The sequence below is a fragment of the Rattus norvegicus genome, chromosome 19 (genome assembly GCF_021556685.1).
Source record: "Rattus norvegicus strain SHRSP/BbbUtx chromosome 19, alternate assembly SHRSP_T2T, whole genome shotgun sequence".
In the NCBI taxonomy this organism is placed as follows: domain Eukaryota; kingdom Metazoa; phylum Chordata; class Mammalia; order Rodentia; family Muridae; genus Rattus; species Rattus norvegicus.
In genome coordinates, this window is record NC_141552.1 from 9,663,896 (window position 1) to 9,690,404 (window position 26,509).

At 47.3% G+C, this 26,509-nt stretch overlaps 1 protein-coding gene and 1 long non-coding RNA gene across 4 annotated transcripts; one reads left to right on the forward strand and one right to left on the reverse strand.

Annotated features, from left to right (window-relative positions):
• The first annotated feature begins 3,003 nt into the window (after positions 1-3,003).
• On the forward strand, positions 3,004-16,426 carry Cfap20 (cilia and flagella associated protein 20). 3 transcript variants are annotated; one of them, NM_001399181.1, is made up of 6 exons: positions 3,004-3,313; positions 12,753-12,832; positions 13,997-14,108; positions 14,602-14,790; positions 15,477-15,587; positions 16,020-16,426. In NM_001399181.1, exons 1-6 carry the CDS (start codon positions 3,230-3,232, stop codon positions 16,023-16,025), a joined length of 582 nt encoding a protein of 193 aa, NP_001386110.1. In that variant the 5' UTR covers positions 3,004-3,229; the 3' UTR covers positions 16,026-16,426. The 3 variants fall into 3 exon arrangements, with proteins under 3 accessions (NP_001386110.1, NP_001033067.1, XP_087450537.1); NM_001037978.2 differs by having other exon boundaries at positions 14,602-14,758; XM_087594411.1 differs by lacking the exon at positions 16,020-16,426 and having other exon boundaries at positions 3,044-3,313; positions 15,477-15,620.
• LOC147998785 (uncharacterized) lies at positions 3,071-13,740 on the reverse strand. Its single transcript, XR_015643744.1, has 2 exons — positions 12,033-13,740; positions 3,071-5,673 (listed from the first exon to the last, which is right to left on the reverse strand). It is a non-coding gene; the product is annotated as an uncharacterized LOC147998785 (long non-coding RNA).
• Positions 16,427-26,509: the final 10,083 nt, after the last annotated feature.

The following is a 26,509-nucleotide window of genomic DNA, read 5'->3' on the forward strand; positions in this document are numbered from 1 at the left end:
TCTCTGCCTCTCTGCCTCTCTGCCTCTCTACCTCTCTACCTCTCTGCCTCTGCCTCTCTCTCTGCCTCTCTGCCTCTCTGCCTCTCTACCTCTCTACCTCTCTGCCTCTGCCTCTCTCTCTGCCTCTCTGCCTCTGCCTCTGCCTCTGTTTCCTCTGCCTCCTCTGCCCCTTGAGTGCTGGGATTAAAGGCCTGCAACTGGCGTTTTGTATAAGCACTTTGAACAGGAGACTAGAAGAGAGAGCTCAGAAAGAGACAGGTGTAAATATGGAAACTTATTATACACAAAAGTGGTCTTGAAAACCACTGAGAAAAGGAGGTCTCGGACGTGCCACTGACAGAAATGGGTGGCCTACATAGGAAAGCAAAGCTGTCAACGCCACTCAGCAGCAGATGCTTCTGAGGTGAATGCTAGGCCTCACAAACCAATAAAGGATGAAGAGCCTCAGTGGAGACGTGGGTAAAAAACACAAACGAGCAATTAAAAAATAAAGTCTCTGTGTGTGTGAGAGGAGGGGTGTGTGTGTGTAGGAAGCTCAGAGAACAAATTGAGGCAGTCACTCATCTATCCTGTGGGTCAGATCCTCAGGCTTCGTGACAGGTGTCTTTACCAACGAATCCCTCTTGCCCACCCCAAATAAAAGCAATTACACACCTGCGAAGAGGGGCGGGAGAGACGGCTCCGCGGTTAAGAGCACTGGGGGAGGGTGCACAGACATCCATGCAGGGAGAGACATCCCCATACACATATAATAAAAACATAGAAGTGACTTTAAATTAATTTTAAATGCCTATGAAAAGATGAGCCAGCCTAATAGTAGTCAGAAAGTGAAAAAAATAAGCCAAAACAACATGTACATAGTTCAGACCTGCAAATTTTAGAAAGCAGACTAATGGTTGTCACTATACGCATTGTCTGTGGGGACGTCAATGGCTACATGATTTGCAAGAGCCATTCGGTCCAACTGGACCGTGTTTACTCCTATCTAGTAAGTCTGGAGCAGACACACAAGCCAAAGAAGTTCTCATCCGGGTTTTTAAGGGGAAGATGTATAAAGATGGCCATTCCTGGGGGAGGGGAGAGATAAATGCAGATGCCTGGCTGGGAGGACAGTGATGGATTCCACACGCACTGGTCCAGAGGATGGATCTTAGCAACCACAGCCTCTGAGGCTGTCTGCACACATTAATATGTGATGGGATGAGGGCAGATTAAGGAGGACTGGGCAGGTAGCCATGGGGACAATATACAGAGGCATACAATTATTTCTGAATGGTGATATTATGAGTGACTGTAATGTTACTTTTTTATAGCTTCCTCAATAATCTGTATTACATTAATCAGAAAAAAAAAAGCCATGAGACAGGGTTCAGAACCTCCTGAGGAGTTCAGTTATTACCTTAATTATTTATTAGTCATTCCGTTTTCTATTTCCAGACTTAGTACTGGTGAATTATTTCTAGAAATAATTTACTTTTTCTAAGATATCAAGTGGTTAATTATATGCAGCATTTAAATCACCATAGAAACTCATACGCCATCATTTCTTTCTTATGTTGAATCGTTTTCCTCCTGAGGATATTCTGAACAACTTAAAAACAAGTTATAAATTATTCACTTGGCTTAGAGTACATAAAGAATCTCCAGATATCATGCAAAAATAAATTCCATATAACAAGTTTCATTTTTATACAGTAATAGATTCACATATTTTTCACGATATCTAGAAATTCTGGCTGGAGTACTCAAAGTTCTGGTGTGAGGGTTGAGTGAGTTAATGCAAGGTAAGGCGCTGCCTATACCTGTCACACAGTAAACGTGTAAACTTTGCAACTATGATCGTTAAAATTGCTAAAGTGATTGCCTTTGCTTCAAACTCTTTAAAACGAATCAGCTGGGGTTGGGGAATTTAGCTCAGTGGTAGAGCACTTGCCTAGCAAGCGCAAGGCCCTGGGTCCCCAGCTCCGAAAAAAAAAAGAAAAAAACCAATCAACCAACCAACCAACCAACCAAACAAACAAACAAAAAAACCCGAATCAGCTATTGGTTCAACTGGACCAGTCCAATTGTGTTTAATTTTTATTAATTTTCGCTTATATCTTTTTTTTTTAAAGATTTATTTATTTATTATATATAAGTACACTGTAGCTGTCTTCAGATACACCAGAAGAGGGCATTGGAACTCTTTACAGATGGTTGTGAGCCACCATGTGGTTGCTGGGAATTGAACTCATAACCTCTGGAAGAGCAGTCGGGTGCTCTTAACCGCTGAGCCATCTCTCCAGCCCAATTTTCGCTTATATCTTAATGTTCAGGCTTTCTTGTTTTCGGATCAATGCATTTAAAGAGATGTTTTCCCCAGGGTATTGCTTTCACATCGTCTCACTCACCGTGACTTGATAACTAAAGATGATGATGTAAATAGGGCACTCAATACTGATTCATTAGCTTACACATTCTTCTGTCTCCTGTTCTCCTGGGCCAACCCACATTTGTTTTTTGAGACAGGGTGTCTCCGAGTCCTGGCTGTCCTGGAGTTAGTTATGTACTCCAGGCTGGCCTCAAATACAGAGAACTTTCTGCCTCTGCTGGGATTAAATCCGGTGCTAGGATTAAAGTCTGGCATCAACACACCGAGGGTAATGCTTATCTGTACTTGGCACAAAGCCACCTTCCTTACTCTTCCCGCCCTTCAGGGGAGGTGTCTGGCGTGACTCCACCCCTCCACACGCCTCCCGGTTCCCATGACACCACGCAGGCACTGTAAACACGTGCGGTAACTTCTTACGTCTCCTTCCGCTGTTCTGAAGCAAGTCTCGGCTGCAGTGGGGAGGGGCGGGGAATAGTCCCTTGGCAACCGAGTTCCGCTCCGGAGGGGGCAGGAAGGGGCGGGCCTAAGGGCGGAAGGAACCGGAAACCGCTCTTTCTGCGGTAGGACTGGGTGATGCGCCTCCGGGAGGCGGGCCCAGGCGTGCGGAGGGATCCGTGGCTGGCCGCGGCGGCGCTCCGCCTCCTCTCAGGCAGGCTTGGCGGCGCGGGCGGCAGTTGCTGTGGTTTCGGTGCTGAGGTGGCTGTGTGTTCACCGAGGCTTGCGGATCCGCCGCTTCCCGCCGTCAGTGGCTGCAGCTCAGTGTCCTTCCTTCGGACCGGCGGCACCCTCTCTCTTTCGCCGTTCGGTTCCGATTTCCAGTCCCGGGCCTAGGGCGGCTGCGGGGCCGCGGCTGGCGAGATGTTCAAGAACACGTTCCAGAGCGGCTTCCTCTCCATCCTCTACAGCATCGGCAGCAAGCCCCTGCAGATCTGGGACAAAAAGGTGAGCGATGGGGCGGGGTGTGGGCGGGGCACTCGCCGCCCACGAAATGGTGTGGCTACTGAGCCTCGGCTTCCTGGTCAGTAGAATGGGTGCAGGGTCCACAGCCTAGCTTGAAACGCATAGTCCTTTGATGAAAGACATGCATGTGTTCGCTGATACCAGGCACTGTGCTGCCCTCTAGACAGAGGGCCTCTTTCCCGGGCATCCTGAGCACCGGCCAAGCCAGAGGTGTTCCGGTCTCATTCATTAGCCCCCTCCATTTCATTGACCGCCGATAGCCTGACCTTTGGAACTTGGCTGCGAGCTTTCTTTAACTTAGAGTCCGTACTGTTCCTCCTGTACCGGCTTTCTCCGAAAACTGCACAAAGGTGATTGTTAGAGGCTTCTCAAGAGCCGCAAGTGCAGACCCAGTGTCAAGCCTCCGTATTTTTATCTAGCCGTCCTCTGGAATGGATGGTATCTTCGTTTGCCACATGAGATGGTGGCCTTCCCTGCTCACTTTTGGAGATGTTAAGAGCTAGCAGAAATGCCTTGGCGTTTCTTTTCTCGTGAAGATTCGTTTTTTTTTTTTTTAATATAAAGTGGGCACTCTAATGCGGAAGCCAGGTGATTTAGGGAGTAGCTTTAGTTCTGCCCTCGGCGGGGGAAGATGGAGAGAGGTGGTGTTCATAGAGATGTATATAGAATGGGTGGACTAAGTCAAGATTATTGTTAGTGGAACGAGAACAATGCAGTGTCTTTCCTAATTCACAGAGGAGGGCTTTGAGGCGCATAGTGGTTGACAGAGTACCTGACTTGCCTTCAGCTTGTCACTGCTAGAGAGTCGTGTGTTCTGAGGACAGTTTTGAGAGAAGCCTGTTGGAAGTATCGTGTCATTTGGCCAAGTCAGTTGAGAGCTCAACAAGATCTGACCTTTGGTACGTGAGCAGTCTGACCAACTCTTTCAGATCCATAGCCAGAGTTATGTCAAGAGTATGGCGTAGGAAGCAGACCCTTAACTTCCCCCATTCTCCTGAGTGTTTATTCATTTTGAAATGAAGCATCAGGAGCTCTTAAATCAGACCTCTGCACCGAGAACCCAGAGCAAGTCCACCTGGCAGTGTTTGGAGGAGGATGCTCACCAGCTTGGTATCTGGACAGTTACGATGGGAGAGAAGTGTCGAAGCTTCTCTCAGAGGCATTCATTTCCCCCCTGGTTTTGATCTGAGATGTGGTTTATTTTTTTTTTTCAAGCCCGACTTTTTGACTGGTCACCATGTTTACACATGGCAGAGAAAGCAGAGTAACCATGGTGCGCTCGCTGTGTCCCTTAACAACGCCTCTAAAGGGCCAATGGTACCCTGATGACATAAACACGTAAGAAACATTGTTGGAGCAGAGTTACATGGAGCAAATTAAACAGACATTTTGGAAAGAAATTAGTTATGTTTCCAACTCTTGTTTGGATTTGACAGACTTAGCATTTAAGGGAGAGGTTTTCTCCAGTTGAAGCAAGAGGAGGCAAGGATGGAGGGGAAGTTCGGCCTCCAGGTTAGCTTTGCTGTGTTCAGGCCTTTCCTGAGTTAAGTTATGAAGTTCCCAGTAACTGGGAACAGTCCAGTCAAGGAGACCCTGGGAACTGGTCATGTTTATCGATCATGTTTATCAGGGATTTACTGAGCAACACCTGAGTGACAGGCATTGTCTACGGATACAGAATTGAGGGGGAACTGCCCTTTTCCTGAGAAGTAAGGTCTGGTTGTAGGGTAGAGGATGATAGGGCTGTCTGTTACCTACACGTGGCTTGGCCCTTTGCCAGTAGACACTACACACTGACTGAGGACTATTTTGGGTTCCATTTTGATATCACAAATATTTACTATTCTGACTTTTGCATTTGTGCACAGAGAGAATGCCTACTTGGCTTCCATAAAACAACAATCTTGAAGGATTGGGTATAGCATCTGCTTAGGCTTCTGAAATTAAGACGGTGCAGTCATCGTCCCTTGGCTTTTCCTCTCCCAAACCTCTAATGGCTGGCATCTGCCTAACTAGTTGTCCAGGCTCACTCACTGGCCCCTCCTTAGAAACAGACTCCTGCATGTGAAGGCCATGAAGCTCTCTGCAGTGTAAAACCTCCCGCACTGGTTGGTGCTGGCTTTCACCCCAAGTCCACCCACATCTTCCTTGGCCTCCGGCTCAGTGCAGAGGAAGCAGTACCTCTGATGCTGCCTTGGCCCTGCAGGCTCAGTTTGTCAGCTCCCAGCCTCTGCATCCTCCTTGTCACGCTGGGACTTACTTAAGATCTGAGACAAATCTTTATTGGTTTTCAGACCAAGAGCTCAGAAAGAATCAACAGGCTCTTTAGTGTTGCTTGACTTCTGGAACCACCAGATCCGACTGTCGTTATTAAGAATGTTAGGGCTGGGTGGGTACAGCTTTAATCCCAGCACTGAGGAGGCAAGGGCAGAGGAGTCTCTGAGTTTGAGTCTAGCCTGGTGAATACAGCGAGTCCTAGGGTGACTAACCAGGGTGACCTAGTGAGTTATTGTCTCAAAACAAAAATAAAAAACAGAGTGTTCCTCATCCTGCACTGTACTGCATGAGCTTCAGTCCTCTTTGCTGCTGCGCTGGAAGTCCATGGGACTGGCTTGTGTTGCTACTAGAAGCCCATCAGACTGATGTGTGAGTTCTGCTCTCTCTTCTCTCCTCCCAGCTGCTGATGTTTCTCCATGGAATGTGACTTTATCAGAGTCTGTTGTTGATCTTGTTAAGTGGTCATGATGCCTGGGTCCCTGTTTCTCATTTTAGGAAAGAATAAAGTCCCTCTCCAAAGTTTAAAAAAAAGTCACTACATTTTTGTTTAGTGTGTGTGTGTGTGTGTGTGTGTGTGTGTGTGTGTGTGTGTGTGTGTACATGTTCTTGCCTATGCCCACAGAAGTCAAAGAACCAGTTATAGGAGTTAGGAGTCAGTTCTTTCCTTTCACCATGTGGGTTCAAGAATTGAACTCAGGACATCAGACTTGGCTGCAATAAGGTTTATCTTACTTACTTTGCTGGCCCTAGACTCTGACTTTTAATTTAATAAATCTTGTTGATATGTGCTAAATCTATCTGGCCTCCATGAATGGAACTGAGTGTCTTTGGATAGAAAGAGTAAAATGATTTTCACTTTCCAAGGCTGTCTTTATTTTTATGAATAATATCTTTTACTGTAACAGGATGGAAACAGTGGGTTCCGTTTACTTGTGCCCTTTCAAGAAACACTATGAACAAGGTGCTGCTGGTGCTCACCTTTAATCCCAGTAGGCAGGTGGATCTCCGAGAGTTTGAAGCCATCCTGGTCTACAGAGTGAGTTCCAGGACAACCAGAGGTACAGAGAAACCCGGTCTGGAAAGAAAGAGGGAGAGAGAAAGTGAGGGAGTACAAGAGAGGAAGAAAGGAAGGAAGAGAAAGAAAGACACACTGTGGTACCCAGATTAGCTAAAGGGATCATTTGCATGTGTCTGGAGCTGCCTGTCGTGTGTTAGTACTTCTAAAAGTACTGCAGGTGGAGAGCAGCCCAAGGTCCCTGCGGCTGAGCTCTGACCACAGTTTCCCACAGAGGGCTCCCTCTCCCTGTTTTCTGACTTGGAGCCAGGTCCCTGGCCCTGGGCACATACTTCCTGCTGCAGGAGACAGCTTTAGGGGCTTAATGTAAGTCGGGACATGTGTCAGTAAGAGGACATGCCAGATGGCTGAGGTTTCAGCTGCAGAGTGAGTGAGTGCAGCCAGAAAATGAAAGTGGGGGAGGCGGGCAGAGGGAATGGTGCAGCTAATGTGTTATTTTTGAATCACTCTGTAGAACTGTGGAGATTGGCCAGCTTCCTCCCTATCCCCGTAGTATTATTTTTCCCTCATCTTGACCCTCTTCCCTAGGGCTTACACAGAGAAGGGGGAAGATCAGTGTTCTTTATTAGTTGCCCAGCAACCAGAAGAGCCTGGGAGAATGACTGAGATGAGCTGAAGGTTTGCTCCCCTGGTGTCTGGAATCCGAGGATCACTCTCGTCTCTAATTGCCAGTGCCTTGGGTTCAAAAGCTGCCATATACTTCGTGTGTAGGATGATGGGCCAAGGTGCACAGGGATGAATAAGAATACAATATAATAACATTTACATATGTCATTATGAAGTCCATTCATTTTCTTCCTTTTTTGGGTTCTCATGAGTAGTGTGTGTGTGTGCATGCATATGTGTGGGGTGTATGTGCTGACGTGTTTGCTTGTGGAAGCTGGAGGTAGACATAAGCTGGCTAGGTATTGAACCCAGACTGCCCATCCCCACCTCCCAGTGCTGGGGTTATAGGCAATGCATTGCCTTTCCCGGCTTACGTGGGTGCTGAGGATCCAAACTCAGATCTTAACAATGTGCCCAGACTGAACTGGAGTTAGAAGCCTAAGGTAGCGATCCTTCTGCCTCAGCCCCCTAAGTGCAGCCACTGTACCTGTTAAACCTGTTACTGTGCATGCTGATAATAATTTTGTTGCTTTTTAGCTGCTGTGGCAGAATAACTTAAGGTAAGAAAGTTATTGTTTGGCTCTTGGTCTAAGGAGAAAGTAGGAGTAGGGAGAAAGGTGTGGCCAAGTTCGTGGTAGCAGGGACAGGCATCTGGGACTCCACACCTATGAAGATCAGGAGTCAGTGAGCAGAGAATTTTGACACTAATCTTGCATTTCTTTTTTACTCTTTAAATCTTTTATTTATCTATATTTGATGTTCATTAGTTTGTTTATTTATTATTGTCCATTGGTTATCTCCACTTGGCGTTTTGCCTGCATGTATATCTGTGTGAGGGTGCCAATCCCCTGAAACCAGAGCTGCACACAGTTTGAACTGATATGTGTGTGCTGGACCAGTGCTCTTAACTACTGAGCCATCGCTCCAGCCCCCATCTTTTCTCCTTTTTATTCAGTGATGGAGTCTGAACCGAAGATGGATTGGTACCACCCACATTTGGGGTGGGTCTTCTCTCATTAAACTTCTCTGGAAGCACATAGCAGACATCCAGAGGTGCGTCGCTATCACGCTGACTTCAAAGGTTGAGGGATCTCTGTGCGTGCGTGCGTGCAGAGTCCTGTGCACGCGCCTGGTTGTATTTATGCTTACCAAGTAAGTGCAGGTTCCAGCAGAGGCTGGAAACGCACATCAGACCCCAGAACTGCAGTACCATGGTCAGGAGCCACGTGAGTGTAGAGGCCGAACCTGGGCTCCTCTGCCAGGGCAGCAAGTGCTCTTAGTTGCTAAGCATCTCTTCAGTCTATGACTAAGTATTAGAGAGAGGAGAGTAAAGCAAGAAAGTGTTCATAGGCCATACTCGGAGTGTGAGCATAGATCGTGAAAGAATTCATGTCATAAGCTAATTCAAGGAAGAAGTAAAGTGAAACCTGCTTCCACCTAAATGCCAGAGAATGCATTTATCTTCATCCGAAGGCCAGGCCTGCCTAGTGAACTCTGAGCTGAGGAAAGGAAGTTGACACTTTCTGGGGCCATACATCTTACCACATGTGTTTTCCAGAAGCTTCCCAGAGGATGGGGGTTACTTCCTGAAAGGCAGTGACAGCCTGGTCTGTTTTGTTTTGTTTTTGTTGGACACAGGGGATTACTGTGTAGCACTGGCTAATCTGATATTTGCTGTGTCCACCAGGCTGGCCTCAGAACTTACCAGACTATCCTAGTTTGCAAGGTTTACACCCATGCACTACCACAGCTGATGTAGTCATTTCTAGAGGGGATGGGGTGGAAACCCTGCCCAAGAACCACTCCCTTCTTCCAGAGCCTAGAGAAGAGGCTTTGAGAAGTCTCCTGTCCTTGAATGCTCACATCCCCAACCACCATCTGCACCCCACTCCATTTTTCCAGCCAGTTTGTATTTCCAGCCCTTTGAAAAGGGCCTTATAAGGGGGGAAATATTTGTTAGTGAATTACTCACTAACAATCAGGCTGGCTTGCCTCTGGATGAGAAGAGGCCTAGGGATTCTGGAGTGCATTCTAGCTCCCTCTGTTGGCCTCTGCATGCTTTGGAAGCCATTGTTCCCTTTGTAAGGACTTAGTGGGTAAAATTTGCAAGCTGTAAACTTAGGGAAGGACAGAAGGCCACTTCCTCCCTACAAGACCTGGCTGGGCTTTCTGAGCTGGGAAGATCTCTTGTTGACTCTGGATGGAGAGCTTTTCGGAAGCGGTAGGACTGAGGCCATTTGAAACAATGTTGGATAAATATCAACATGTTGCCATAGTAGACTTGAGAGCCTAAATACTTCTTAGTCCACTGCTCTTATAGCTGGCTTTTTTTTTTTTTTTTTAGAAGGAATGTGTGTGTTGTTGGGAATAACTAGTGTATGTTATAAATTAATATAGCATTTCATTGGAATGCTCTTATCAGTGTGCTATACCACACTATTTGGAAATAACTTTTTGACAGATTCTTCCTGATTTTCCACAGGAAATACAGGAGAAATCTTGCTACTTTGCTTGGGAGTATTGGGGAAGGAGGTGGGCAGTGCTGGCATGTTCTACACAGACTTGAGCCTTTGTGCTCTTAATCTCTTTTGGAAAGTAGCCCAGAATTCAGAGCAGAAGGGCATTGAATGTGGCCAGCTTTGTTTGAGAAGCATTTCAATGTGACATTTGTGTCTTGACAACCCAAGAACTGCTCCCCATTGGCAGAAATGAGAGGCCCATCTAGCCCAGCATTCTGTGCCTGAGAATGGCACTAAAGGGTGTGTTGTAAGAAGCATTCTTCATGCTACTAGTTTCATGTGCTTTCTGATGGTCCTATGATCTCCAGTGTCCTATAATAGTCTACAGTCGATATGTTATCCAGGAATGTTTAAAACCCTCCTTGAAGCTATTCAAATGTGCCAGCTCTTAGGGTGACAGATTCCAGAGTCAGCACATATTTGAACACTTAGCTTATGCCTCACACGGAGCTGAGTGCTGAAGAGGACCCTAAGGATGGGTGTCATTTGATCTATTCTTGGCTGAGCCTCACAGATGTCACCTGGGGAACACTGCACACAGTGGGGGTAGATTTAGATTGACTCACTGATAGAGCGGACAGAGACTGATGGTAAAGCCCAGAGCAGAATTTTTATAGTCCGTGTTGAAAAAGTATTATTAGTGCCCTCTCCCTATATACAAATCTAATAGAAATAAAATTATAATCACCAGGCTGATTAATGATCAAAAACAAGGAGCTTTGAGTCAGTCAGGTTGAGTCACTGACTATGCGGCCAACTCAACCCCCCTTTTTGGTTTTGGTTTTTGTGAGACGGGGTGTCTCCGTGAAGTCCTGGCTGTCCTGGGACTCGCTCTGTAGACCAGGCTGGCCTTGAACTCACAGAGATCCACCTGCTTCTGCCCCCTGAGAGCTGGGGGTAAAGGTGTGCACCACCAGTGCCTGGCTCAGCCCTGCCTTTGTTTGTTTGTTTGTTTGTTTGTTTGTTTGTTCTTTAGTACCCAGAAGGTTTGTTTTCTTTCTCCTGCAGCCTCTCCCACCCTCGATTGATCTTTTCCGTAAATAGAACATTCAGCTCTGTGTCTCTTGTGCATATTAAGTGCTTTGGATTTAGTGTTCAGAAATGTTTGTTTGTGAAAAGGAATTCATATTTAATGAGAGGTCCTCATATTCTGTGTAGTTTGTATATCTGTATATGTATGAAGTGCTAAATTATGTGTCTAGAGAATATAATTGAAGAAAGTAAATCAGAAAATGGAGAAGTCACTTGGCTGAAAATGAATGCCTGTACATGATATGGGAAAGACCTGAACTTATACTTGAGAAAAAAAACTATATAAAAGAAGGTAAAGAAAAAAGTAGGGATAAACTCGACACACACACACACACACACACACACACACACACACACACACACACACACCCCTTCCTTGAGACAAGGTCTCTGTGTAGCCCAGGCTGCCCTGTAACTCAGAGCAATCTCCTACTTGAGCTTTCTAGAAGTAGACACCAACAGGTGAGGCTTGGGACAGGGTCTTTCTACATAGCCTTAGCTGTGTTGTAACCCAACTATATAGACCTGATCATCCTCGAACTCACAGTGATCCACCTGTCTCTGCCTCTGGAGAGCTGGGATCAAGGCATACATCCTCTTACCCAGATGACAGTAGTTTATTAATCTTTGTGGACAAAGAAGCCATGCAGTAGTAACTTTGGAGTTTTCGTTTCTTTGAGAAACAGAATTATTATGTGAATATGTTTTCATTTTAGTCTCAAGTCTGGAATGTGGGGCTGCTTCAGACTGCACAGCAGCTGACTGATTTGTCTGGTGCTCTAGCAGGGCTGAGGTTTTGCCAGCTGCAGTCTGTGACTGTGTGATGTGTGGAGTTGTGGGGACTTTTCAGAGGATCTGTAACTACAAGGACCCTGAGAGGCAAGCTCTTGGTAGGTTGTTGTTGTTGTTGTTGATGTTGTTGTTGTTGTTGTTAGTTTTAGTTTGTTAAGCAATCATGAGTAAAGAAGCAAGAGATTAGATATCCTGATGGCAAAGATCAAACTTGTCACAAGGCACTAGATGCCCCTAGTCAGCAGAAATTAGTCTATTGATAAACATCTCCCCCTTTCTGACCCCTAACTTTATTTATCTCTCTCTCTCTTGGACTGGAGAGATGGCTCTGCGGTTAAGAGCACTGATTGCTGTTACAGAGGTCCTGAGTTCAATTCCCAGCAACCACATGGTGGCTCACAAACATCTGTAATGGGATTTAATAGGATTCAGTGCCCTCTTCTGGTGTGTCTGAAGACAGCTATAGTGTACTCATGTAAATAAAGCTTTAAAAAAGAGAGACTGGGTCCCCAGCTCCGAAAAAAAGAAAAGAAAAAAAAAAGTTTAAAAAAAAAAGAGAGAGACTGGTCTTTAAAAAAAAGATCTCTCTCTCCTTCCCTCCTTCCCTCCTCTTTGCTCTCCTATTTAGTGTTAGATGGTTGAAAGGGTAGAAAAAAGGGGCAGAGAAGAGTGGAAAAAAGAAGAATTCACAGAGTAACAGAAGACAAGTATATTATGGTGAGCGGAAGGTCTAGGAAACCCAGTCTCCTGCTTAGGACCTGCTGTTTCCAGTCCTTGGGTACTAATTCATATCTGTGAATGAGATTTTTACCACTTAACGTTGTTGTTGTTGTTGTTGTTGTTGTTGTTGTTGTTCTGCTGTGGGTTGAATAATACCATATAGGAACTTTGCTATTGACAGAGTAGAGAGTAAATGTTAGCTAAATCTGAATCAGGAAGGACTTTATTCCACATGGCAGGGACGGGAACACTCTCTTATACACAGGCCTTGACCTGTTGCTGCCAGCTTGTATGTTGTGAGCCTTGGGCCATTTTTCCTCAAATGCACTCAGTCAACCTTCAGAATTCTTATAAAGCTGTTGCGAAAACCTCAACACTGATGGATTTTTCACCTTTACAGGTACGGAATGGCCACATCAAAAGAATCACTGACAATGACATCCAGTCCCTGGTGCTAGAGATTGAAGGGACAAATGTCAGGTAGGTTGCCAGCTCTGTTCTCTGGACATTCTACATCAGGAGGGCATTGGCTTCAGTGTTAACAGGTGGCACAGTCAGACTGCGATCCCTACACCACTTACAGCTTATTTCAGGCAACTTACTTGATCTCCAGCTTTAGTTTCCACATCTGCAGAATGAGAGTGTTTTCCTGCAGGGTTAGTGCAGATTAAATACAGCTCTTAGTCCCATGCCCAGCTTAGAAAAACAATTAGCTGAGTGAAGAGTATGGACGTGCTGTTCTGACCACTCAGCTGCGCCCCTCCATCCTTTCCTATTTACCTTAGACAAGAACTGAAATCTTCTCTACTGAAGAACTTCCCAAGCCTTGTTCTTCAGAGACTTAATTGTTGCTCTCGGGCTTTTGTTTGAGTGGGTTTGGGTTTTTCATTTGCTTGTTTCTTTGGTTTTGGTTTTTCTCAAGATAGGATCTCACTATATAGCGCTAGCTGTCCTTGAACTCTCTGTGTAGTCTTGTAGACCAGGCTAGCCTCCCAGAGATCTGCCCGCATCTGCCTCCCAAGTGCTGGGATTAAAGATGTGAGCTACCGGGCTGGAGAGATGGCTCAGCGGTTAAGAGCACCTGACTGCTCTTCCAGAGGTCATGAGTTCAATTCCCAGCAAACACATGGTGGCTCACAACCATCTGTAAGAGAACCTCTTCTGGTGTGTCTGAAGACAGCTACAGTATACTTATATATAATAAATGAATAAATCTTAAAAAAAAAAAAAAGACGTGAGCCACCACACCCAGCTAGTTTAGGTTTTCGTTTCTTGTTTTTTTAAGATATACTCCCTTTATATTGCCCAAGCTGCCCTTGATCTCGTGGCCTCCAGCACATTGCCATACTTGACATTAACTGTTTGTTCTACTTATTTCAAATGTGTGTATGGGGAACTCAGAATGGTGCTCAACCCATGGTGATCTGTGTTTGGAGGTCAGTGTCTTCTCTTCCTACCACGTGGATCCTAGGGACTGAACTGGTTGGGAAGCACGCATCTAACTGAACTGTTAAGGGGTTCGAGTAGGTGATGAAGCTGAGTCCGTTAGCTGTTTTCTAGTTTTTAGTCTTGGACTGTGTGGTATCATACACACCACAAAGGAAGAAAAACAAGTAATCCGTCCCCTGGTGTTTCTGCTGACAGCACCACATACATCACGTGTCCTGCGGACCCTAAGAAGACGCTGGGGATTAAACTGCCTTTCCTTGTCATGATCATCAAAAACTTGAAGAAGTATTTTACCTTCGAAGTGCAGGTGAGGGGAGCTCGACTCAGGCTGCGTGTTAGCCTCTGGCGTGTGCTCTTTGCCGCCTCTGCTAAAGCTGGTGCTGCTCTCAGTAGAGTGTTCCAAACCAAAGTTTTATTGTGGGGTTTCGAGAAATAGCACCCAGAAAATCTAATCAATAGCTAAGAAAATTCAGGTTAGAGATTAACAGGTCCATTTGGGGAGAAAATATTTAATTTTGAGTGATAATTTCTGTTTTAGTATTTTTGAGCTTTTAGTGGGAAGGAATATGAAATCATTTTATGGTTTGAGAGCCTGCAGGCTGTGTCATATGTCATAGCAGCTGCTGTTGTCTTGACAACAAATAATATAAACTAGCTACTTCCGGGCCATCTGTCACCAGTTGTAACTTGTCTCTGGCCTGTTTATTCTCCCTGGGGTCCACACCGTGGGGCTCAGGCGCTTGTCTGAAGAGCTCATCTGAGCCTGAGAGCATGGAACTAGTGTGGCCTCTGGGTTGCAGGTACTAGATGACAAGAACGTCCGTCGGAGGTTTCGAGCAAGTAACTACCAGAGCACCACTCGAGTCAAGCCCTTCATCTGTACCATGCCCATGCGGCTGGATGATGGCTGGAACCAGATTCAGTTCAACCTATCTGACTTCACCCGGCGGGCATATGGTACAAACTACATCGAGACCCTGAGAGTGCAGGTACTGCGCCTTCCGCGCCGCACAGGGAGGGACACTCGCTAGCATAACCAGGTCACAGACACAAAGTAAATTCTACACGTAAAATCCTCCCTTTTCCCCCTCAAGATAGTTTATAGATTTGTGTGTGTAAGCGTTCTGCCTACAAGTACATCTGTGCACCATGTTCATGTCTAGAGGACCAGAAAAAGCTACTGGATACCAAGAAACTATCCACAGGAATTAGGGGTGGCTGTGAGCTTCTGTGTGGGTCCTGGGAACTGAACCTGGACCCTTTACAAGAGCACGTGCTCTGACCACTGAACCAACTCTTCGAATTTTATATATATGTATGCATGCACACATGCACACAAATGAATGTTTTGCCTGCATGTATGTATGCATGCTACATGTATGCTTGGTACTGAGGAAGTCAGAAGCGGATGTCAGGTCCCCTAGAACTGAAGTTACAGATAGTTGTAAAGCCATTATGTGGATTCTGGGACTTGAACCTGAGTCCTCTCTCTCTGCAGGAGTAGCTTATCTTAATCAGTGAGCCGTCGCTCCATCTCCTGAATCCCCCTGTTTGAATTCACCCCAGTTTGCTAGTAGACTTGACGTTTTAGAGTACCATGAGAGAGCTTCTGATAGAATCAGTAATAGAGGAAACAGTTGTGTTTAGCCTGTCAAAGTGAGTCTTGTCTCCACAGATCCATGCAAACTGTCGTATCCGAAGGGTTTACTTCTCAGACAGACTCTACTCAGAGGATGAGCTGCCAGCAGAGTTCAAACTATATCTACCAGTTCAGAACAAGGCCAAAGTAAGACACCCTTCCTGAAGGAAGCCAGGGGTGGGCATGGGGAGCCATGGCCTGGGACATACCCTTGACCAAAAGCTGGCCTGGCTGGGCTGGCACTGGAGACATGTTTGCCAGGCCTTAGTCCACATTCTAGCATGGCAGCGCCAAGTCAGGCGTGAGCTGTGGCCCGTTCTGTTGCTGCTGCCACTGCGTACATCGCCTCTTCCCTCTCGGCTTCCTGTTTCTGCTCACGGTTCTTTTTGGAGGAATGCCCTCCTTCTGATCCTTTGTCGGCCTCAGAGGCTGGTGAGCAAGCAGTGTACGGTGTGGACTCGGCCACACTGTGCCCCCATGGCCTGGTGTCCGCTCGGGTATCATCAGAGTAGGGGCTGGTGGGACTGACTTCGTTATCTAATGCGGAAACTGATTGCTCATCCTGCTTTCCTCCCTCAGCAATAACTGGACAGCAGCTGAGGGGACAGACTCTGGACGCTGAGTCTTCGTTTAAAAAGGAAGCTAAAATATTTAAACAATCCACTGAGCTATGGCTCACTGACTACTGTGTCCTTGTCGTGGACACCAGTGACCATGCCACAGTTGTGTTCCTTGCATTCTAAGTTCAGTGGAGAAAAGCAGAGCTTTGAGTGACACACACGTGCTGGGGTTTCCTGTGCTGCCTGCCCTGGCATGTGAGAGACACACTCAACAAACGGAAGAATTAAAGACGTCCTACAAGGCAGATTCAGACCAATATTTCTTCGTATAGTTTATTTCTTTTATATATTATCTAAATATATGTATATGTTGTGTAATACACATAATCTGAAAATGAATAAAATGCTATATTCTTGGTTTGTAAATTTACCTTCACGTTACTTTTTCATATGAGTATCTTTCTCGTTCCTTTTGCTATGACAGTACAACTGATTGCAGGACAGGACAGGCGAGGGTGCACTGACCGGAGCACCCTCCAGATGAACTAATGAGAGAATGTAGCCAGGACGTCACTGGGAGAGTGACCTTACTAGGAGGGTGGGTTGTAATTTCAATTTGGCACATGATGGCATTTAACCTAGGTCGTTTTCACACACCGTTTAAAGCGTCCTTGTAGCTCTCTTCATGGTTCTCAGTTGAATTCTCCCTCTGGAACAAATCCCCAGGTTAAGGACTTGCCTGATCCCTGTGGGTATCCCTACAGTCAGTGGGGTGGCCCTGAGATCAATGGTGGTGTTAGTTAAGTTTGCAGAAGAACTCTTGTTTTTGGTTGGTTGGTTGGTTTGAGAAAAGGTCTCCCTACACAGCCCTGTCTGCCAGGAACTCACTAGACCAGGCTAGCCTGCGACTCACAGATTAGCTTGCCTTTGCCATCCCAGTGCTGGGATTAAAGGTATGTGCCACCATCCCTAACAAAATAAGTTTTTTTTTTTTCCTTTTCTTTTTTTTTGGAGCTGGGGACCGAACCCAGGGCCTTGCGCTTCCTAGGCAAGCGCTCTACCACTGAGCTAAATCCCCAACTCCACAGAATAAGTTTTTTAAAGATTATATTTATTATTTATGGGAGGGTATACATGCAGAGGTCAGAGGACAACTTTAAGAAGTCAGTTCTCGGTTGGGGATTTAGCTCAGCGGTAGAGTGCTTGCCTAGCAGGCGCAAGGCCCTGGGTTTGATCCCCAGCTCCGGAAAAAAAAAAAAAAACTAAATAAGAAGTCAGTTCTCTCCTTCCTCACTGTGGGTCCTTGGATTTAAAGTCAAGTAATCAGGCTTGGCAGCAAGTGTCTGCTGCTGAACTGTCTCCCAGAAGAACTTTTTGTTTTAAGGCACAGGCAAGCCTCTGAGCTTGAGGCCAGCCTGGTCTACAGATTGACTGCCAGGACTGTAACAGAGAAACCTTATCTTGAACATCTCACTTGCCCCCCAATTAATAATGTTGCAGGTGATATGCGTGCGTGACTTAGCATGTAATGTGGCCCTCACACGACCATTTTTGGTTCTTCCACCATGAGCGCAGGGGATGGAACTTTAGTCAGGTGGGGCTGAGCTTTCTCTCCTGCTGAGCCAGCTCACTGCTCAGACCCGAGCGAGCGAGCGAGCGAGCGTATCCTCACCTCTGTATGGAACCTTCAGACTTCAGCTGTGGAAGATGAGGACAGAGCTGCTTGCCTTGGGGCAGGGCAGCTTCTGGGCAGCAGGTCTACTTAATGCTAATCCATTTCGAGGATAATATTTCTGTAATAGAAATATCTAAGTTGGGCTGGAGAGATGGCTCAGTGGTTAGAGCAGTTCTTCCAGAGGTCCTGAGTTCAAATCCCAGCAACCACATGGTGGCTCACAACCATCTGTAATGGGATGTGATGCCCTCTTTTGGTGTGTCTGAAGACATCTACAGTGTACGCATATAAATAAAGCAAATAAATCTTTAAAAAAAAAAAAAGTCCAAGTCTTAAAAGGAACAGAAAGCCATGCCAGAGACTGGTCTCCATTCTTCTGGATTGCGTGTCATTACCTGAGCCATTTTGATGTTGGTTGAAGGTAAAAACAGATTGTGAAATATCTCATTACAGTTTCTACTTCCTGAGAAATTGAAAAGGCAGGAACACATTTTGCCAACATACTTGGCCTCCAAGATACTCTGAGCTCTCTGAGGTCAGCAAGCAAGGGGTACCCATTGCTACCTTATGTGACTGTCCTTATGTCCTTGTTCTGCTTGCAGTTGAAAGGTCCAGGTACACTCACCTGTTAATTCTTTGACCTTCCTTGTTGGGCCACCGAGCCAGCCAGAGCTACCATCCACAGCTGTTACCCTGTCTTGAGAATCCCTGGCAGTTGAGCGTCTTGACAGACCTTCAGGTTTTAGTGCAGGTGACGTTCAGCTAGCAGGCATTCCCAGTGCCATGTGCCTGTCCCCTCTACAGAAGAAATCCCCGAAATAAGGTGGGAGTGGGGCGGTCAGTGACCTCAACAGGGCTTCCTGCCTGCCACTGTGCTGGGATCTTCACTGCAGTCTGTGTCTGCTTTGGAGTGAAAGATGCTTTTGTGGAAGCAAGGAAGTCTGGGGTAGCCTTTCTTCCGCTCTTCGTGCCAGGACACCAGTGGAGTGCTCCTGGAGACAGAGAAACAGTAAGACTCTCTCCTCCACACAGAGCCTCTTTCACCCTGAGGCCCTTGTCAGCTAGTGCTGGGGATTACCTCACCAGCCTCTAAAGGGTGGCCGACAGCAGCTGCTGACTTCCCTGATGCTCCGCATACCCATCTGAGAGGAAGTGGGGGATGTTGAGGAAAACGGATGTTATCTAGGCTGGACCCAGGCCAGCGGAACAGTGGCTTCAACCACAATGTGGCCCTTGACTGTGGTTCAATTCAGAAGGGAGATGACAGGCGATTACTAATTGAGAAGCTAAGGGAAGGGGAGACCTTGCGGGTGGAGGCCTGGTCTGGGGTCACCGGGGCAGGCTGAGCTGCACTGAACCAGAGCACCTTAGGAAGTCATGTTTTAGTAGAAGCTGCCTTCTAAATGACAGTTTGTAATTGTCATGCAGCTGCCTCAGGGCCTCATTCTGTATATCAGAGATCTATCATGGCCTCACCAGCTCAATGACTGCTTCGTTTGTGGCCAGCCTAGAAGCTGGCTGGCACTAGACCTGACTTCCTGAAGCTCTTCAGGGATTTGAACAGTTTCCCTAGACATGCGGTGGATTTAGCCAAAACCTGGAGTCACAGAGTAAATAACCCACACTCCTGTTCTACTTAGGAAGACATTGGAACCACTCTAATAGTGACAGAGAGGTCTGAGGACCAGGTCACCTAATGGAAGTCCTGCTCCCTGGCGTTTGAGAGGCCTGGAGTTGGGGGCATTACGATGGTGACAGGGGCTAGGGATATACCGCTCAGTTGGTAGAGACCGGCTAGTCTGCACAAAACCTTGGATTTGATCCACAGCACCACAGAAAAATGAAGCCATATGGTGACTCCTAAATACACCAGCGCCCTGGAGGTGGCGGCCCAAGCTCACACTCGGCTCCGAGGCTCACCTAGGATGGGACAAACCCCAAAGTAGCATATACAACACAGTACGCCGGGCAGCACAGTCTTCCACCACACGTACTTGGTTAGAGAAATGTATTTGTTCCGTGTTTGGGTGTTTTGCCTGTGTATATATCTAAAGGAGCACCAGATCCCCTGGAAATGCAGTTACAGATGATTGCGGGATGCCATGTGGGTGCTGGGAACTAAACCTGGGTCCTCTGGAAGAGCAGCCGGTGCTTTTAACTGCTGAGCCATCTCTCCAGCCCCCATTGTAACGTGGCCTTCATAGCTCTTCAGAAATATCTTCAGGAGCGTTTCTGAAAGAGCAAAAATCGGGGCTGCCCCAATCCACCGACCTATACAGATGCCAAAGGGCTCATGGAGGCTATGTGGCTCTCCTGACCAGGCCACACAAAGCTTCCTGCTGGAAGATCAAACAGGACTTACTATACCATCAACCCACTTCAGATACCTGCTCACACAGCATCTAAAATAGACAGAAGGGAACCGCATTAGAAAATGCCCTTGTCTTTCCGTCAGCCATATTTCAGGGCCCATTGCTGAACCGAGCCCTGGTCACTTAGTGCATATCTCTGTGTGGTATGAGTTACTCCAGGGAGAAGTGAACACCTATAGGTCCTGGGTGGGGGACTGACAACAGCTTGGAGAAATGGTTCCCTGAGGTCTAGCTTGCTGAAGCACCGGGTTTACTGGGGTTACTTAGGGGCATGTAGGTGAGAGGCTGTAGGAGCAGAGATGACTCAGCCTGTAGCATTGCGAGGTCCACCTAGCATGGTTGACACCTCAGAAGCTGCCCTGCAGGAGCTGGCTTTCGCTAGGACAGACTACTCCAGGAAGTCTCCTCGGCAGTTGGTTACTGCTCACACAACCCTGGCAAACGCTCTTTCCAACCTTGTGGTTTTGGTGGGCTTCCTGAGTGTGTTTCTACACAACACAAGTAGCTATGTGACTCCCTTCCCCGTCTGTCACTCTTAGGTTCATTCCGCCACATCTTCCACGGTGTTCCCGGGGCCTGGGGGAGGAGAATGCAGCTGTTTAACGCTTGTTTGTTTGTTTGTTTGTTTATGACTGAAAGTTGGTTCACTACGCCATAGCAAGAATCGTTTTCCCCAGTAGCTTAACTGGGTATGTTCGTGATCTCTGCAGTGATCAATACCCACTGCAAAAAAAAAAGTTTCCTTCCAGCATAGAGGCCAACAGCTGCAAGTTTGTGGATGTAGACGCAGGCGTTCTCAAGGCAGCTTGATGGGCGTGTCACCCCTATTTAACAAAACAACAGTAGTTGCTACTTCATGGGGGCCTCTGACCTCCCCAGCTATTGCCCTGACTGACAGTACCAGATGTGAGTTCTCTCCTGGGGAACAAGCCTTAAGGTTCACTCAGAAGCAGTTGTTTGCACACTCAACAGTTGTGCCGTTATTGTCCCAGAGTTACATCGTGCCTATCGTGTTGGTACTGTAGAATGAAGACTCTACCTCGCTCTAACAACCTGAACAACATTTCCAGGGCCATGAAAGCTAGCCCTGTGTGTGTACCTGTGGAGGGCAGGACACAATCATCAGTGTTGTCCCTTAAGCACTGCCTACCTTTTTAAAAGAAGGCCCCATCTCTTACTAGTCCGGAATTTGCTAGGCTGGCTAGCCACTCCAGTGCTGGGATCACAAGTGTGGGCCACCAGCTAGGCAGCAGAGGCAGGAGGATCTGCAAATTCAAAGTTGGTCTGGTCTTCATAGTGAGTTCCGGGCCAGCAGCACTGCATACCGAGCCTCTCTCAAAGATAAATAAACAATAGATAATAAAGAGATCAGCGGATACAGTTTGGCAGGAAAAGATCCCATTGCTGTAACAATTGTTTTGTCAGAATAATGTTAGTTATAGAAACATGGCTGGAGGTCACTGGCCCATCAGGATCCAGTCATCCTCCACAATCCATCCAGCAACTTAACTGGGTGTGGGGGCCACTGTCACTTTCCATTGTCTCCAGCAGGCTCTCCAGGGTCAGTTTGCACTGCCCAGCCTGGCCCTGGGCCAAGAGACAGTCAGGTCATGTTTTTACCGGCTGCCCCATCACAGCTCTGACACACTCTAGGCTGGCACTGTAGCCTCTTCACTGGGCACATGGCTGTTGAAAGGGCTCTAGCCTGGGTGACCATTCTGTTCTTGCATGGGAGAAGCCCTGTGCACTTTGTAACTTTCTGAGCTTCCTAAATCTTAGAAGCTTCCCAAGTCTTTGTTGTTGATAAATACACAAGCAGTCACATAGTCCAGCTAAGAAAGGACTAGATGGTGAGCCTAGCCAGTTTGGGATGTCCCAGGCTGTAGGACCTGCAGGCCACCCCATCTGATTTTCATGCACCTGCTTTCTCCTGTGGATCCTGGGCGCTCACAGCCCAGAGTTGCCACAGAAGCACCCCAGGAGGAAGCCAAGGGGACTTGCTGGGGGCTTTGGTGACACAGCTGTTCTGCACATCTACCAGGGAATTTCCACTCAGGTCTGTTTTGTTTCCAGGGTAGCACAGTGCCCGTCAGTTTTCAGGGAAGGACTCCCGACTCTCCCCTGCTCAGGGCCTGAAGCTCAGGGAGACTTCCAATGACAAAATAGAAGGAGCCTGGCTCGAAGGACGTTTTGGGTTCAAGTGAAAGCTTAGAAAGCAAGAGGAGGCTAAGGAGCCAGCCTTGGAACCTGAAGGTTATTGTATTTATGGACTGAGATGGAGTCTTGCTATGTAGCACACACTGGTCTTCAACTCACAATTCTCCTGCCGCAGCTTCCCGAACGCTGGGCTCACACTCTGTTGGGGTGATGCAGTCGTGACTGCTGATCTTATCTGTATTCTGTCCTGATGTCAGGAAGGCTCACAGCCTCACTTTGTGCAAGCAAGAGTGGGGGGAAACCCCGGTGAGTGATGGGAAACCAATAGAGACATTCGCTCACACTCTCCACTGTCTTACGGTGAAACAGTATGCCATTTTGTAAGGGATGCTGTTGGTCTGTTCCACATCCCAGCCCTTGCACTGTTTTGCTTAGCTTCAGACACCATGGATACCAACAGGCATGGTTTTTTCCGAGGCTCATGCTCCATCCAGATGTGCAGTGCCTCGTGGATTTATAATTTTGAGCCTCCACAGCTCAGAGGCATGAGCTGGCTGCTTCCCAAGGCCCCATGCCTCCAGGTCATTGGAAAAAACCGAGGGATGTAATCCAGAGGTGGATGTGAAGGGAACTTAGGGGAGGCGGGAGCAGGCCTTCGCACTGCTTTGCCTTCTGAGAAGACTGCATCCTTCTCTATATCTACAAGTAACACACCATCCTGCTTCCTCCGGGCTGGACCAGAATGGGGAAGAGAGGAAGGAACAGAGACTGGGGGAACTGGGAAGGAGGAAGGGAGAGAGAGCAGAGAGAGAAAGTATAAATATGTATCTTTGGAATAAGCTGAGCTTACTGAAAGCTCAATTTTAATAAGCCATAGACAAGAAGATTGGGCTCTGTGTGTGTGTGTGTGTGTGTGTGTGTGTGTGTGTGTATTTGGATGTATCTACCTAAAAACACACAGACCAAGGGTTGGGGCTTTAGCTCAGTGGTAGAGTGCTTGCCTAGCAAGCGCAAGGCCCTGGGTTTGGTCCCCAGCTCCGAAAAAAAAGAAAAAAAAAAACCACACACACAGACCAGAGGATGTCAGGTGTCCTGCTCTATCTCTCTCAGCCTTATTCCTTTGAGACAGAGTCTCTCGCTGAACCTGGAGCTAGGCTGATGACCAACAGCCCAGTGACTCTATTGTCTCCACCCCTACCCCCACCCCGGGACCACTGGATTATAGGCCTGCATGGCTAGACCCAGTTTTGTTTTGTTTTGTTTTGGTTTGGTTCTTAACTTGAACACTGGGGATTTGAACTCGTGTCCTCACACTTGTGCAGCAAGCAAACTTAGCATCTCCTCAGCCCCTAATTTCATGGAAATTAAGAAATCTTGCCAGAAGAGGATATTGAATGTAGTTGTAAGTAGACTAACTTAAAAGTCCACAGGTGAAACTTTACCAGGTATAGTGTAGGATTCGGGCAAGCAATCGATCTGGTGGGTGTTTTAAAACCCCCGAGCACTTGGGAGGCAGGAGGATCTCTGTGAGTTGAAGTCTAGCCTGCTGATTAAAGACAGCGCTGCTGAGTTGTGGCACCCCGAAGTATTCTCCCAGGTCTTGTGACCTCAGCCCTCACCACCCACCACCTTCAGGTAAAGAATTCTGGAGGTCTATCTGTGTTTGTTTGTTTGTTTGTTTGTTTGTTTGTTTGAGACAGAAGTGTCTCACTTTGTAGCTCTGGCTGTCCTGGATCTCACTGTGAAGACCTGGATGGATTTGAACTCAGAGATTCACTTGCCTCTGTTTCTGAAGTGGTCTGAAGATTAAAGGGCCACTCTGCCTGGCTCTAAATCTTTGTGTGTGTGTTGGGGGGGGGTGTATGAGAAAGGGTGGTGGGGAGAGAGGAAGAGGGGGGAAGGGGAGAAAGGGAGGAGGGAGAGAGAGAGAGATAGAGAGACAGAGAGACTGAGAGACTGCGAGACTGTTTGTCTTTTTTTTTTTTTTGTTCTTTTTTTCGGAGCTGGGGACCGAACCCAGGGCCTTGCGCTTCCTAGGCAAGCGCTCTACCACTGAGCTGAATCCCCAACCCCGAGACTGTTTCTCTTTATACGGTTCTGTCTTAGAACTCTCTATGAGGTCCAGGCTAGACCTTAACTCACAGAGACCCTCCTGCCTCCCAAGTGCTCGAGAGTCTTAGAACACCCACCAGATCGATTGCCTGCCTTCACCCTACACTCTACCCTCTTGCCTGTTTCCATAATCGTGTGAGTGGTGTCATCCATGCTCAGTGTGGCTTAAGTTCTTCACGCTACACTTCAGTTATGAGGCTCCCCATTGTTGTTGCACCTAGCTGTCTTCTGTTCCTTTTCACTGCTGTGTAGTATTCCACTGCACACAGGTAGCACGTGGCGGTTTCTCCCAGTTTTATATGCTTTATCAACGGGATAATATTGAGGAGGGCACAGCACATCAAAGCTGAGTGCTACTGAGGTTAAATAGCCCCAGTTGGAAATTTGCTTCCGCCACTCATTGTATAGCCTGAGGCATGTTAATTCTTATGCATTTGTTTTCCTGTGTATGGAATGGGAACAGAGATTTCTATACAAACATCTCTGGCCAGGCCAACCCCCCCTTTTTTAAAAATCTGCCTCATTTTGTTAGTGAACAGGATTTCTGAGATCGTGTACTAATTACAGGGGAGTCAAGGGTCATTCTAGAAAGTTGTGGTCACTAGTTGTGGCATTGAAGAAGGCAGGAGAGGGGGTTCCTCATAACCAACCTCTCCCCTGACCTCCCACACACCTACAAAATCCCAGCAGCCTCGAGGAAGGAGGATGATGGAGCTAGACTCCCTGTGACAGCCGAGCCCTGGACGGGCTGGCACTAGCTGTACCCTACACCCACTATTGAAGCCAAAGTACTAGGGCACCAGATATTCCTCAGGCGTTTACGATCTCCCTAGGGACCCCATGCTGGCTCCCTCCCCTCCAACTAATGTGTCCTTGGGCCTCTCCATGAAACCACACATAACAAAGACACCAAGGGGCTGTATGGACCCTCCTGGGGACAGAGGCCCAGACTGGTGACAACCATCTGGGTTCGGGGGCCTTTAGAAGACAAAGGCTCACATTTGTGCTGTCCAGGTACTCTATATGGCAGCTGAAATAACAATTGTTTTGGTTTTAAAAAATGAAACCTTTAGTTCTGTCACATCAGTGAAATTTCGAGGGCTCCTAAAACTGGGGGATGCTTGAGTTTTCCGAGTTAACTAACCCATTTTACCTGCTCTCAGTTACTACTTCGAGTTGAGAATCACTGGTTTTGAGGTAGGCATGATGGTTAGTTTAGTCAAGGTTACCATTGCTGTGGTGAAACACCACAAGCAACTTGGAGAGGAAAGGGTTACCTGGCTTACCTCCATGTCACTGTTCACCACTGAAGGAAGTCAGGAACTACACAGGGCAGGAACCTGGAGAAAGGAGCTGATGCAGAGGCCCTGGAGGAGCACTGCTAACCGGCTTGCTTCCCTGGTTTGGTTGGCTTGATTTCTAACAGAACTCGGGACCACCAGCCTGGGAATGGCACCACCCACAGTGGGCTGGGTCCTCCACCATCAATTACTAAGAAAATGCACTGGCTGGTGGTAGCAAATGCCTTTAATCCCAGCACTCGGGAGGTGAGGCCGGCAGATCTCTGAATTCAAGGCTAGACTGGTCTACAGAGGGAATTCCAGAACAGCCATGGATACACAGAGAAACCGTGGAGAGAGAGAGAGAGAGAGAGAGAGAGAGAGAGAGAGAGAGAGAGAGAGAGAGACAGAGACAGAGAGACAGAGAGAGAGACAGAGAGAGAGACAGAGAGACAGAGAGACAGAGAAAGACAGAGACACAGAGAGAGACAGAGAGAGGGGGGAAGGGAGGGGAGAGGAGAGGAGGGAGAAGAGAAAGCTCTACAGGTTTGTCTGCACCCCGATCTTCTGAAGATATTTTCTCAACTGAGGCTCCCTCCTCTCTGACGACTCTAGCTCGTGTCAAGTCCACATAAGACCATAAGACCAGCTGCCACAGTGGCACATCCTTGTATTTCCAGCACTGTCAGGCGGAGGCAGGAGGATCTGGAATTCTGAGTCATCTTCAGCTCCACAGCAAGTTTGAGGCCAACCTGGGTTATGCGAGAAACTGCTTTTTAATTTTATTTTTTCAAAATAAAATACAGTGATGTTCATGAATGAATACAGTGTTGTTCATAATTAATCCCAGCGCTCAGGAGGCAAAGGCAGGTGGACCTCTGTGAGTTCAGGGCCAGCACACAGTTGGACCCCA